The 15,093-nt window shown below is 43.6% G+C and overlaps 1 protein-coding gene across 1 annotated transcript; it reads right to left on the minus strand.

Annotated features, from left to right (window-relative positions):
* Positions 1 to 672: 672 nt before the first annotated feature.
* LOC109865448 (nucleoside diphosphate kinase A) lies at positions 673 to 13,900 on the minus strand. Its single transcript, XM_031799417.1, has 5 exons — positions 13,673 to 13,900; positions 11,197 to 11,326; positions 7,944 to 8,045; positions 6,262 to 6,374; positions 673 to 1,049 (listed from the first exon to the last, which is right to left on the minus strand). The coding sequence occupies exons 2-5, from the start codon at positions 11,320 to 11,322 to the stop codon at positions 935 to 937; spliced, it is 456 nt and encodes a 151-aa protein (XP_031655277.1). The 5' UTR covers positions 11,323 to 11,326; positions 13,673 to 13,900; the 3' UTR covers positions 673 to 934.
* Positions 13,901 to 15,093: the final 1,193 nt, after the last annotated feature.

Below are 15,093 nucleotides of genomic sequence, written 5' to 3' on the forward strand. Positions count from 1 at the left end.
GCCTCAAGTCATTATAAATCCATCATAAATGGACACATGAACCGGCTCAAACAAGTTGATGCAACAGAACGCCGAGAAGGCCATTGATGAGTCCCCGGCCGATAAGATCGACAAAATGGGGTTTTGGACTTGTGGGTAACGTCCTGGAGATGAGAGCCAGAGTTTAGGATTGGAGCGCCGAGGTCACTGTAGCCTGTAGTGGACACCCAGTGAGTCTCTGTAGACCCCTGCAATGAGACAGTCTACAGAGATCTGCCAGATGATAAGACCCTGCTGGGCTCAGGTGTTTTCACGATAGGCATCTCAGGTCACACCTTCCCAATGACACCAGCACTATTCTTAGCATATTCTCTGTTCTGTGTGAGTGCACGTGCGTGACGCTTGCAACTTCAGTGTCATCCCAGGTCCCAACCGTTAGCTCAACTGAGCAAAGCAGCAGATCTACAGTTAATCCCAATCTGAGATTATTGAGCCGGCTAATCCCTCTTAATGTTGGCAGTGACGAGGCCTGCCTGTTAATGTTTGAAATGTCAATCTGGTCACAGCACCGAGGCACACAAGACATGGGTGCACTATTAAACTGTCTTTGTTCAAAGAAACGTTTATGTTCATGATGTAACGTACAATAATATCTATAGAAAATTATGTGTTATAATCAGCAACAAGGAAAAATAAGGGGTTGTGATTTTTTTTATTGGAAAGCTGAACAAATTACAAAAAACATTTTCACTATGACAACTGTACGTCCGGAGGAATGAATGGAATCAGCGATGGACCAATTACAGATGGGTACAGAAGATGAACAGGAAGTGGTGTGGTCCTCAGTGGCCAGGAAGAGATTTATATTCCCCCTTCTAATGCTGATGGTTATGGTTTATGGATGGTAAACTGATCCTAGACCTGTGCCTGGGGGCAACTTGTAGCCTTCAGCTCCTCAGTAGAGCCAGCTGCTGGAGCAGCTAGTGTAACTGCACAGCTCCTCAGGTTTGAACCACAGGTTGATCTCTGTGTTAGCACTCTCTACGGAGTCACTGCCATGGATGATGTTCCTGAAACAATAAGGAAAGAACGATTATCATCATTTAATGACATAAGGAAAGATATTTATATTTAGGGACTATGGATAGAGTTTGAAAGTACTGTAGTTGTCAAAGCGATGGAAATAGTGCCTGATGGCTGATAATGCAGGAGAGCTTGTTCTGAAGGCAGCGCTGCAGAATGGTCACTAGCTGGCACAGCCACAAAGTCATACAAATCTGTTTTTTAAACCTAACCATAACCCCAGGCACAGGTCTAGGATCAGTGCCCTAAAAGCTCAAGGAACCTTGGACTAAAAACCTCCGTGATCATTCCCCTCCAGCGCTCCCCGTTCACCCATGACTGCATGGCCAAGCACGACTCAAACACCATTATCAAGTTTGCCGATGACACAACAGCCTGATCACCGACAATGATGAGACAGCCTATAGGGAGGAGGTCAGATACCTGGTAGTGTGGTGCCAAGATAACATCCTCTCCCTCAACATGATCAAGACAAAGGAGAAGATTGTGGACCACAGGAAAAGGAGGACCATTCTTATCGATGGGGCTCTAGTGGAGCAGGTTGAGAGCTTCAAGTTCCTTGGTGTCCACATCACCAACAAACTATCATGGTCCAAACACACCAAGACAGTCGTGAAGAGAGCACGACAACACCTTTACCCCCTCAGGAGACTGAAGAGATTTGGCATGGGTCCTCAGATCCTCGAAAGGTTCTAAAGCTGCAACATCGAGAGCATCCTGACGGGTTGCATCACCGCCTGGTATGGAAACTGCTCGGCCTCCGACCGCAAGGTACTACAGAGGGTAGTGCGTATGGCCCAGTACATCACCGGGGCAAAGCTTCCTGTCATCCAGGACCTCTATATCAGGCGGTGTTAGAGGAAGGCCCTAAAAACTGTCAAAGACTCCAGCCACCCTAGTCATAGACTGTTCTCTCTGCTACCGCACGGCAAACGGTACCGGAACGCCAAGTCTAGGTCGAAAAGGTTTCTTAACAGCTTCTACCCAAAGTTTATGACTCATGAACAGTTCATCAAATGGCTACCCAGACTAGTTGCATTGTCCACACCCCCCATTTTTACACTGCTACACTCTGTTTATTATCCATGCATAGTCACTTTCTCTACCTAAATGTACATACTACCTTAATTACCTTGAATAAACAGACTGTACCAGTACCCCCTGTATATAGCCTCCACATTGACTCTGTACCGGTACCCCCTGTATATAGCCTCCACATTGACTGTACCGGTACCCCCTGTATATAGCCTCCACATTGACTCTGGACCGGTACCCCCTGTATATAGCGTCCACATTGACTCTGGACCGGTACCCCCTGTATATAGCCTCCACATTGACTCTGTACCGGTACCCCCTGTATATAGCCTCCACATTGACTCTGGACCGGTACCCCCTGTATATAGCCTCCACATTGACTCTGTACCGGTACCCCCTGTATATAGCCTCCACATTGACTCTGGACCGGTACCCCCTGTATATAGCCTCCACATTGACTCTGGACCAGTACCCCCTGTATATAGCCTCCACATTGACTCTGGACCGGTACCCCCTGTATATAGCCTCCACATTGACTCTGGACCGGTACCCCCTGTATATAGCCTCCACATTGACTCTGGACCGGTACCCCCTGTATATAGCCTCCACATTGACTCTGGACCGGTACCCCCTGTATATAGCCTCCACATTGACTCTGGACCGGTACCCCCTGTATATAGCCTCCACATTGACTCTGGACCGGTACCCCCTGTATATAGCCTCCACATTGACTCTGGACCGGTACCCCCTGTATATAGCCTCCACATTGACTCTGGACCGGTACCCCCTGTATATAGCCTCCACATTGACTCTGGACCGGTACCCGCTGTATATAGCCTCCACATTGACTCTGTACCGGTACCCCCTGTATATAGCCTCCACATTGACTCTGTACCGGTACCCCCTGTATATAGCCTCCACATTGACTCTGGACCGGTACCCCCTGTATATAGCGTCCACATTGACTCTGGACCGGTACCCCCTGTATATAGCCTCCACATTGACTGTACCGGTACCCCCTGTATATAGCCTCCACATTGACTCTGGACCGGTACCCCCTGTATATAGCGTCCACATTGACTCTGGACCGGTACCCCCTGTATATAGCCTCCACATTGACTCTGGACCGGTACCCCCTGTATATAGCCTCCACATTGACTCTGGACCGGTACCCCCTGTATATAGCGTCCACATTGACTCTGGACCGGTACCCCCTGTATATAGCCTCCACATTGACTCTGGACCGGTACCCCCTGTATATAGCCTCCACATTGACTCTGGACCGGTACCCCCTGTATATAGCCTCCACATTGACTCTGTACCGGTACCCCCTGTATATAGCCTCCACATTGACTGTACCGGTACCCCCTGTATATAGCCTCCACATTGACTCTGTACCGGTACCCCCTGTATATAGCCTCCACATTGACTCTGTACCGGTACCCCCTGTATATAGCCTCCACATTGACTCTGTACCGGTACCCCCTGTATATAGCCTCCACATTGACTCTGGACCGGTACCCCCTGTATATAGCCTCCACATTGACTCTGGACCGGTACCCCCTGTATATAGCCTCCACATTGACTCTGTACCGGTACCCCCTGTATATAGCCTCCACATTGACTGTACCGGTACCCCCTGTATATAGCCTCCACATTGACTCTGTACCGGTACCCCCTGTATATAGCCTCCACATTGACTCTGTACCGGTACCCCCTGTATATAGCCTCCACATTGACTCTGTACCGGTACCCCCTGTATATAGCCTCCACATTGACTCTGGACCGGTACCCCCTGTATATAGCCTCCACATTGACTCTGGACCGGTACCCCCTGTATATAGCCTCCACATTGACTCTGTACCGTAATACCCTGTATATAGCCTCCACATTGACTCTGTACCGGTACCCCCTGTATATAGCCTCCACATTGACTCTGTACCGTAATACCCTGTATATAGCCTCCACATTGACTCTGTACCGGTACCCCGTATATAGCCTCCACATTGACTCTGTACCGGTACCCCCTGTATAAAGCCTCCACATTGACTCTGTACCGTAACACCCTGTATATAGCCTCCACATTGACTCTGTACCGTAACACCCTGTATATAGCCTCCACATTGACTCTGTACCGTAACACCCTGTATATAGCCTCCACATTGACTCTGTACCGTAACACCCTGTATATAGCCTCCACATTGACTCTGTACCGTAATACCCTGTATAAAGCCTCCACGTTGACTCTGTACCGTAATACCCTGTATAAAGCCTCACTACTGTTATTTTATTGTTCCTCCTTAAATTCATTTTTTTATTTTTTATTTATTCAGTTTATTTTAGTAAATACTTTTTTTTCTTAAAACTGCATTGTTGGTTAAGTTAAGCCTACCCCCTACTTTTTCGAACATTCTGTTAAAAATCACGCAACATTTTGGCGTCCTGCTACTCATGCCAGGAATATAGTATATGCATATGATTAGTATGTGTGTATAGAAAACACTCACGTTTCTAAAACTGGTTAAATCACGGCTGTGACTATAACAGAACGTCTGTTTCATCGAAAAGCGCAGGAAAATCTGATCACTGAAAGTGGAAAAAAATATCCATGTGCCACTTCAACCCATTGTTAAAGGTGAACCGTATTAAATGAGGCCGAGGTTGCAGTACCTACAGCTTCCACAGGATGTATAGAGTCTTCTCATTTGCTTCGGATTTGATTCTTGGTAGAACCGACCCAAGGGAACCGATTACCTCCGACCTCCAACTTGATGTATTGGCTGAGTTTTTTCCGGACATTTTTTCCAGACGACCACCTATCGAATTTACATCGCCTCCTGATGATTTTTATCGCTTATTAACGTGTACTAATACCTAAAGTTGCATTAGAAAAGTATTTCGAAGTGTTTTGTTAAAGTTTAGTCGACTTTTTAACTTTTAAAAAATGACGTTACGTTATGAAACGCTATTTTTTTCCGTTTATCACAGTCTTCATAGATCGATATCTAGGCTATATATGGACCGATTTAATCGAAAAAAAGACCCAGTATTGATTATGGGACATCAAGGAGTGCCAACAAAGAAGATGGTCAAAGGTAATGAATGTTTTATATTTTATTGTGCGGTTTGTGTAGCGCCGACTATGCTAATTATTTTGTTTACATCCCCTACGGGTCTTTTGGGGTGTTACATGCTATCAGATAATATTAGCTTCTCATGCTTTCGCCGAAAAGCATTTTAAAAATCTGACTTGGTGCCTGGATTCACAACGAGTGTAGCTTTAATTCAATACCAAGCATGTGTATTTTAATGAACGTTTGCGTTTTAACTAATACTATTAGTGTTTAGCGCAGCGCAGTTGCATTTCCAGAGCTCTAGTTGGGACGTCTGCGTCTCAAGTAGGAGCAAGAGGATATTATTAAGGGCTTGTAAGTAAGCATTTCACTGTAAGGTCTAACCTGTTGTATCAGCGTATGTAACAAATACAATTTGATTTGAACCCTAACCTTAACTACACTGGTAACCCTAATGCCTAACCTGACATTAAGACAAAAAAGCACATTTCTTTTCATAAATGTTTACAATATAAACCATTTGGACCTTGCAGCAAGCCTATTTCAGGAGAAATGGCTCAATTCTGCCTGCAGGAGAAGACGCAAGACAATAAGAGTCAACCTGCACGGATAACGCCACCGCCCTGCAGCACAAATACTACACCGCCCTGCAGCACAAATACTACACCGCCCTGCAGCACAAATACTACACCGCCCTGCAGCACAAATACTACACCGCCCTGCAGCACAAATACTACACCGCCCTGCAGCACAAATACTACACCGCCCTGCAGCACAAATACTACACCGCCCTGCAGCACAAATACTACACCCTCAGAATGGGTACGAATCCTGTCCCAGACACCTCTCTGCATCTCCCTCGCTCTCTCTGTCTCCCCTCTCACTTCAAATCTCTGTCTAAATAAAAAGTGAAAATACCCCATAAAGTGCGTGTGTGATATATATATATATATATATAACACGAGTATCGCGATACTGGTATGGTCCTGGCCCTGATGATAAACATATGATCCATCAAAGGTTGAGGCTTCATAGAATCTTTACATTATAGGATCACTGTGTTATGTCTCGTACTACGATTGATTCTCACCTGCCCACTTGGATGCAGTAGTCTCCTCGGATGGTGCCGGGTTTGGAGTCGGCAGGGTTGGTCTCTCCTAGCATCACTCTGCCGGTCTTCACCACATTCAACCCTTCCCACACCTGGCACCCCACACAGAGGGATAACGCTTTATTAACAGTATTCTTTCTGATCTTCCATTTCTATGCACAGCGGTCAAACACATTTCAAGATAGAAGTACTACTCCTAACCCTCCTGCTGTGTTCCGGTCAAATTGGACTGATTTACAAGTTCTCTCTGAAAAATGTAGTTAATTTAATGTGATTGTCATAAGGTTCCATGACTTTGTCCACACAGGACATCTGAACACACAAAATACATGTTGATGATTTTCATTACGTTTTGGGTGTTTTATTTAACTTTTGAACACTTGTGGTCTTACTAGTCAAAACTGACCGGTCATTAGAAATGAATGGGTGAGACTACAATTAGTGTATAAAACTGAGTTCAGCCACATGACCATTCATCAGATGGACACACTTCCTCTCCCAGACTCCCACATGCATGTGTGTTTGAGCACACACACCTCACTCCCCTTCTTGGCTTCCATGGCAACCCCCACAGGGAACCTTTCCCCCAGGGGAACCACACCTGTTGGCATTCTCAAACAATTGCAACATTGTTTCAATAATATATAGAACTTTTCTAGCAGCTCTGGTCTACAAAGCTTTTTTGAGGCCTTGCTCACAATTCATTCTGTGGCAGCACAATGACCAAACGATATACTGTATGTGAGGCTCTTGATCATATCTTTGATCATGACGCTGGTGAGGAGGAGAGTCCTTGTTAAACTTTTACACAAAGTTGTCTGTGATGAAACATATTGTGCTGTTTATCTGAGTATTTGTTATAGTCAAAATAATTCATACATTATGCTTTTTTAACTAAAAAATGAGTTGAATGAGCTCAGGTCAATGAGGCCTACAGGCCATGAATAGCAAATAGAAGTTCAAAACCTGTAATGTTCACAAGAACTTAAGTTGATAAAGAGATCTAACACAACATTAGGTGATAATATATGGATTATAATCAGCTATAATGGAGAGGTCATTTTGGACTGGAAACACAATTAACATGAAGTAAACACAACAGGAGGGTTAATATGTTGACGCCTGGAGGATCAAAGTTATGATCTGACATTGGTACAGATAGCAAATGTGTTTATGGTGCTGTTGGTTCCCTGTTACAGGTGCTATTAGGAACCACAGTTCCCTGTTACAGGTGCTATTAGGAACCACAGTTCCCTGTTACAGGTGCTATTAGGAACCACAGTTCCCTGTTACAGGTGCTATTAGGAACCACAGTTCCCTGTTACAGGTGCTATTAGGAACCACAGTTCCCTGTTACAGGTGCTATTAGGAACCACAGTTCCCTGTTACAGGTGCTATTAGGAACCACAGTTCCCTGTTACAGGTGCTATTAGGAACCACAGTTCCCTGTTACAGGTGCTATTAGGAACCACAGTTCCCTGTTACAGGTGCTATTAGGAACCACAGTTCCCTGTTACAGGTGCTATTAGGAACCACAGTTCCCTGTTACAGGTGCTATTAGGAACCACATCATTAGAATGTGTAGGCTTCTCGGTCTTCTTGTAGGAGAAACTAGATGCTTACATCATGTCAATGAACACAACAAGGAACGTTTGTCTTACCATAGCCACCACTGGGCCGGAGGCCATGTAGCTGACGAGACCAGGGAAGAAGGGTCTGTCCTTCAGGTCGGCATAGTGCTTCTTCAGCAGAGACTCTGGGGCCTGGGTTAGTCAGACACAACAGCCACAACCGTCAATAACCCATCATAACCATAGGGACACACACAAGGCATATCACGGCAAAATACACCGGGCTATGTTGAACATCAGTTGTAAAATCGCCAGGCACAAAGGATCCTGTAACAATCACGTCGACAACATGTATTTCATTTTGGGGGGGGGGGGGATTTAGCAGACGCTCTCCATACAACAAGGGTTTGGTAAAGCTACAGCCAATATCTGGAGAGCTCCAGTGTACAGAGTGTACAAAACATTAGGAACACCTTCGTAATATTGAGTTGCACCCTTTTTAGCTCTCAGAAGTGCCTCAAATTATCGGGGCATGGACTCTACAAGGTGTTGAAAGCGTTCCACAGGGATGCTGGCGCCAATGCTTCCCACAGTTGGGTCAAGTTGGCTGGATTTCCTTTGGGTAGTGGACCATTCTTAATACTCACAGGAAACTGTTAAGCATGAATCATCTAGCAGCAATGCAGTTCTTGACACACTTAAACCGGTGCGCCTGGCACCTACTACCAAACCCCGTTCAAAGGCACTGAAATATTTTGTCTTGCCCATTCACCCTCTGAATGGCACAAATACACAATATACATCTCAGTTGTCTCAAGGCTTAAAACATCCATCTTTAAGCCGTCTCCTCCCATTCATCTACACTGATTGAAGTGGATTTAACAAGCGACATCAATAAGGGATAAAAGCTTTCACCTGGATTCACATGGTCAGTCTGTCATGGAAAGAGATCTTTATGTTTTGTACATTCACAGGAAGTCACCAGAGCTTGTAACCAGGAACCAGTTGACTGCATGCGCTTAACCCTGAAATAGCCCACCGTAAACAGAGTGACTATTATCAGTGGGCCCTCCTGATCCCTGGGTTCGGGGGTCACAGGCAGCCTTCCTGGCCACAGACCAACACAGAGGATCAGGAGACAACCCTCAATGCTAATCACATCTGTGGATAAGAACAGTCAGCAAGATCCTCTGCACTGTACTCTACCCTACAGCATCCTAATTTAGTCTACTGTACAGAACCCTAATGTAGCCTACTGTACCCATACTGCACTGTACCCTACGGGCACTCAGTGGTGGTTGGTGTCTTTTAAGATGAGGCAGGACGATCTTTTTTTTTATGAGCATGGCTTTAATTCTAAATACACCATATTCAATGTAACAATGATAGGTTTAGGCTACTACATGTTACTCTAATTTTCCCTGTACCCACCACGAGGTTGCTACAACCTAGCCTATTAATGAAAGTTTACAACGTAGGTGCACTCAGGTAGAGAGAAATTTGAATAATCAAGGTGACAGAGAGTGACACATTCAATACCGCCTTGCACACTCTTGCCTGCATCTAGATAATCTAGGGTGTAATCATTAGTCCAACAGTTTTAAATAAGAGAGTTTATAATGGACAAATTCAGGTATGTTTATCCAAGTGGAGTCTACTGAGGGGAGGACGGCTCATAATGTCTAGAATGGAATGAATGGAATAGTATAAAATATATGAAAACCATGTTTTTGATACCATTCCGTTTGCACCATTCCAGACATTATTATGAGCCGTCCTCCCCTCACCAGCCTCCACCGGTTGATCCATGTTTCATTATGTTTGCTTCTGCTTTTGAGAAAGCTTTTCAACAGAATCAGTGGAATGAATACAGTCAGTTACACCAGAGGCCCCGGTGGCAATAAATGAATTAAACCAAAAGCTTACCTTGGAAGAGTTCCAATGTTGGATAGCCATAGCCAGCTAGCTAACATAGCATCCCTCTGTTGGATAGCCATAGCCAGCTAGCTAACATAGCATCCCTCTCTGTTGGATAGCCATAGCCAGCTAGCTAACATAGCATCCCTCTCTGTTGGATAGCCATAGCCAGCTAGCTAACATAGCATCCCTCTGTTGGATAGCCATAGCCAGATAGCTAACATAGCATCCCTCTCTGTTGGACAGCCATAGCCAGATAGCTAACATAGCATCCCTCTGTTGGACAGCCATAGCCAGATAGCTAACATAGCATCCCTCTCTGTTGGACAGCCATAGCCAGATAGCTAACATAGCATCCCTCTGTTGGATAGCCATAGCCAGATAGCTAACATAGCATCCCTCTCTGTTGGACAGCCATAGCCAGATAGCTAACATAGCATCCCTCTCTGTTTGAGCCAGGTGTTTGAGTAGGCTAAACTATCTAGCTGCATTCGCTAGTTAAGTGAAAGAAAAATACAACAAAATATCTTGTTTTCCTTCATTTTTGTTCAAAACTGTTCAACTATTTTCTCCCTCCCTCTTTGGGTCAGCTACTTAACACATTTCACGTACTGCAGTGCTAGCTAGGTGTAGCTTATGGTTTCAGTACTAGATTGATTCTCTGATCCTTTGATTGGGTGAACAACATGTCAGTTCATGCTTCAAGAGCTTGGATAGGTTGGAGGACGTCCTCCGGAAGTTGTCATAATTACTGTGTAAGTCTATGGAAGGGGGTGAGAACCATGAGCCTCCTAGGTTTTTATTGAAGACAATATACCCAGAGGAGGATGGAAGCTAGCTGTCCTCCAGCTACACCATGGTTCTACCCTACAGAGTGCTGTTGAAGCTACCGTAAACCTTTATTGCAAAACAGTGTATTTTAATCAATTATCTGGTGACATGTGAATATATTTTCTATAGTTACTCTAATGTACCCGACTTTACCCTAATGTACTATACTGTAGCCTACTGTACTCTACTGTATTGTATGTCCAATCATTGTGTATTGGCACAAGTTCTTGCTTAGATGGTATTTTATTAGGATCCCCATTAGCTGTTGCAAAAGCTGCAGCTACTCTTCCTGGGGTCCAACATGAAACATAATACAGAACATCAGTAGAAAAGAACAGCACTACAAATATATATTTTTAAAAGGCACACGTAGCCTACGTATCAATGCATACACACAAACTATAGTTGACTTTTGTCATTGTTCAAGATAAAAAAAATTTTTTTAAAGAATATCTGTCAAATAGCTGATTTACATAATGGATAGGCCTGCCATTCAGTCCTAATTACTGGTTAATAATGTCCTGAAAGTGAAAAGGATTATATAGATAACATTTGAAATAAAATAAGAGTGATTACAGGAAGTAGAATAACGTACCTGGATGAATTTCATCCCCACCAGTTTGAAGCCCTTTAGCTCAAATCTCTTGATGATATCTCCGACAAGCCTCCTCTGAACTCCATCTGGCTTGATGGCAATGAACGTCCGCTCCTCGTTTGACATGGCGCTATAAGGACAGAAGAACATGACAGTAGAAAGAGAGAGAGGTACACAGTGACGAGGAGAGAGAGAGGGGGGGGTTAAGAGAGAAAGAGGGGGTAGAGGAGAGAAAAAGAGGTAGAGGAGAGAGCGAGAGAGAGAATAGAGAGGGGGTGGGGTTAAGAGAGAAAGAGGGGGTAGAGGAGAGAGAAAGAGGAGGTAGAGGAGAGAGCGCGAGAGAAAATAGAGAGGGGGTGGGGTTAAGAGAGAAAGAGGGGGGTAGAGGAGAGAGAAAGAGGTAGATGAGAGAAAAAAAGTGAGGGGGGGTGGGGTTAAGAGAGAAAGAGGGGGTAGAGGAGAAAGAAAGAGGGGGTAGAGGAGAGAAAGAGGAGGGTAAATAAACAAGCAAATTCCACTGAATATCAGTGCAGACAACGTTACTTACGTGCATTTGGCACATTGTGTTTTGAGTCGCGGTGCCGAGGCCCTCGACCCCATCACGGGACAATCTCATGAAGAGACACAGACACTGTGCACACCGGACTCCCATTGCAAGGTAACACCTCTAACTTTGCATCTGACAACTGTCATGCTCTGTAAGGTCTTTGACTCGCTGCCAGAAGATAATCTTCCATAATCACCTGCATCAAAATCACGTTTGCGCATGACCAGATGTGTGCCACTCAGTATGCACGTAATCCTCTTTACATTTAAATAGCTACCTACGCCAAGAAGTAGCCACACTGTAACGGGAAAAAAACAGTTGATGTGGCATTCAGAAAGGCACTTAACCCTAATTTGCTCCAGTGGTGCTGTAGTACTATGGCTGACCTTGTAAAAACACCACATTTCACTGCACCTATACGATGTATGACAAAAATTATAAAGTCATTTGGGGTTTTATCAACATAAAAACACTGAAACATTTTACTGCATCATACTGTAAATGATGGTGCATTTTGGGAAAATGCTGTGGGTGGGGAAAGAATTGCTGAATTTCAAATGGTACTGTAATTCCACCCCACAGAATACAGTAGTGTACCGTATTTTTGGACAGCCAAAAACCTTTTGACCACTAGTGGGTGCAATGTATCGTTTTGAGGTGTGCCTTGTAAGAGGCTACATTTGTGCCAGCAGTTAGTGAGAATGTGCGCCCAATTTACCCCATGTTATAGAGCCTCGTCAATTTAGGGGACAGATTGGAGTGTCAGTCTTAAACTTTACTGGTTGAGCATTTTGCCCTGTCCTTTTGGTCTGTTTTGCCCTGTAGTTGCTACCAGTTTGGAAGCCTTGGTTAAGGCTTATACACGTGATTAAAACACCAACTAGTCATTGACATTGTAATGAAACAGCAGGGATGTATGATATGATGTAATGTGTAAACACATTACTTAGGATTGGTGCAAGCAGGTTGGATGCTAAGTAATTAAAGTAAAACGCAGTCAAACATAAACCCTTCCCCTCCTTTATCCATTCATTAATTACAACTAGCATTATTATTATTTTTAAACAATAGATAAAAGGTTATTTCTTAGGTATTGTACAGTGTGCCTTTACATAGTATTTGCTTTGTCACTGTTTTTAGATTAGAGTAGATGTAATGCAATATGAAGTACAGTAATTTACTGAGCTGAGCTGCCTGTAAATTACTGTCAAATCCACTCCCTCGCCTTTACAATGCAAGCCTATACAAGTGAGAGAACTGGAGTGCCAGAATTTGCCATCATCGCCAACGCCCATCGTGGTGCCACGAACCAGGAAGAGCAAGTGGGCTACTTTCTGCGCAGTCGCTTTATGACCTCAATATACACTACTGTAATCGGTGTTAGAGCTCAATTAATGTTGAACACTTGTATAACGCAACACAATGTAACATGTTTGCAAAATCCTATAAAATGGAAGTTGCAAATCATTCAAATGAGCCCTAGAGTCTTTTGACTAATGTATTTGTAGTCATGTGTCGGATCCCAGTAAAACTAAGGCGTCGGCTAATGAGATCCTAATAAATCAAAGAATCAATACACCCGGATTCGTTCCAACACACCGTCTTACAACACTGAACAAATACAATGTCATAAAAACACAAATGTATTCATATATTCTGTAGGATAATATCCCGAATGGCACCCATGTGCGTCTCCAGGTAAAACTATGTGGAAAATCACTCAGCAAATTCATTCCCGCCAGATGACACATCGCCATTCGAGAGGGTAAAGGTTGTCTGTCTAGAAGAGCTACAACTAGCCTACGACATGTTACACGGAATAGAAACGAATTAGGTCTGAAATATACCAGTTGAAGACAAGCCATTTATGTTTGACGTTAAATTGGTCGCAATAGGTATCATATAGACTATGAAGTAGTTTTACTGTACCTTGGTGACTGAGCGTGTTCGCGACGGACAGTGAGCTGGGCGGGTTATTTCCGCTAATGCTGTGCTCCCAGTAATCCAGGCCAGATTGTACTATTTGTTTCTTGCTTTTATACACGGAGGCGGGGACTGCCATACGGGTTCAACGAAATACATGAGCTGGAACGAATAAATGTTGGTTTATCCGTGTTGTACCACCTCCCTCTTTATGTGGGTCGTAACAACCTAATGGGTATGGGGAGTATTGAGATTATGTGAACATTATTGAAACAAGTAGCCCTACTTTTAGGTGCGCAGTCTTTAAAAATGGTGACAACTGTGGCATGCTACACGCTAAAAACAAATGTTTCTCTACTATAGTCGCTCGTAACCATAGCAGAATCCTTTGTGGTGCTATATGGAACCTTTTTTTTCAAGGTTCTATGAATAACCATGCTCAAATGGAACCTGTACGGTGCTATAAAGAACCCTTTCCTAAAGTTCTATAGATACCCGTTAAAAAAGCTTCCTTAGCACCAAAAAAGGGGTTCCACTATTGTTAAACCCCTTTTTTTAAAGCTATATAGAACCCTTTAAAAGTTGTTTTTTTATATAACCTTTATGGAGAATGGTTCTATAAAGAACCTTTCTAAATCTCAAAGGTTCTTTGTAGAAACATACATGGTTTTTATTCTGGTTTAGTAGCCATATGCTGTTAAAATTCCATAGGTTTTATTGTGTTATATTAACAAGTTAAATCAGTGTGCAAGCTCTGAAACAGCTGGGTCCCTGAGGAGACAGTTGAGAACTACTGACTTATTCAGCAGTTCTCAATTAGCACAAGGTCATACATGACTCTTTCACAAGACACCACTAGCTGTAGTCATACATAATAATTAATAGCATAACAACAGATTAGATCAACTGGAGTGACACTCTCACTCACGGTTGTACAAAAAGAGCTTTGAACAAACTATGACCCAAAATATTCTAATGAGTCGCCGCCCCTACATTTTAAGTCTAAATGGGATCCTTGGGACCTTATCCCATTGAAGTTGAAATGTAATATGGTTAAGGTGAGGGTTAATGTTAGGATTAGGTAAGGGTTATAGTTAAGGTTATGGGAAGGATAGGGTTTAGGGTAGGGACATCCCAATGATCCCGGATTGCACTAACCTTTAAATTATCACTAAAATAAGAAATAACCATTGAAGGGCTCAATGGGTTCATTGAGTCAGTATGGTTCCACATAGAACCATCACCCTTCCCAATAACCTTTGAGGAACCCTAATTGTTTGTGTGTCTCGTGCGAGCCATGGTGCATTTTGGCAACACTACCAGTAATGATGTTGATGTTGATATCCAATGAATGAATTAATTTAACAGGCTAAATGTTTGACTCAATCTTTATAATGTTTTTTACAATAGATTACACAGTTGAACAA

The sequence above is a fragment of the Oncorhynchus kisutch genome, linkage group LG20, assembly GCF_002021735.2.
Source record: "Oncorhynchus kisutch isolate 150728-3 linkage group LG20, Okis_V2, whole genome shotgun sequence".
NCBI lineage: Eukaryota > Metazoa > Chordata > Actinopteri > Salmoniformes > Salmonidae > Oncorhynchus > Oncorhynchus kisutch.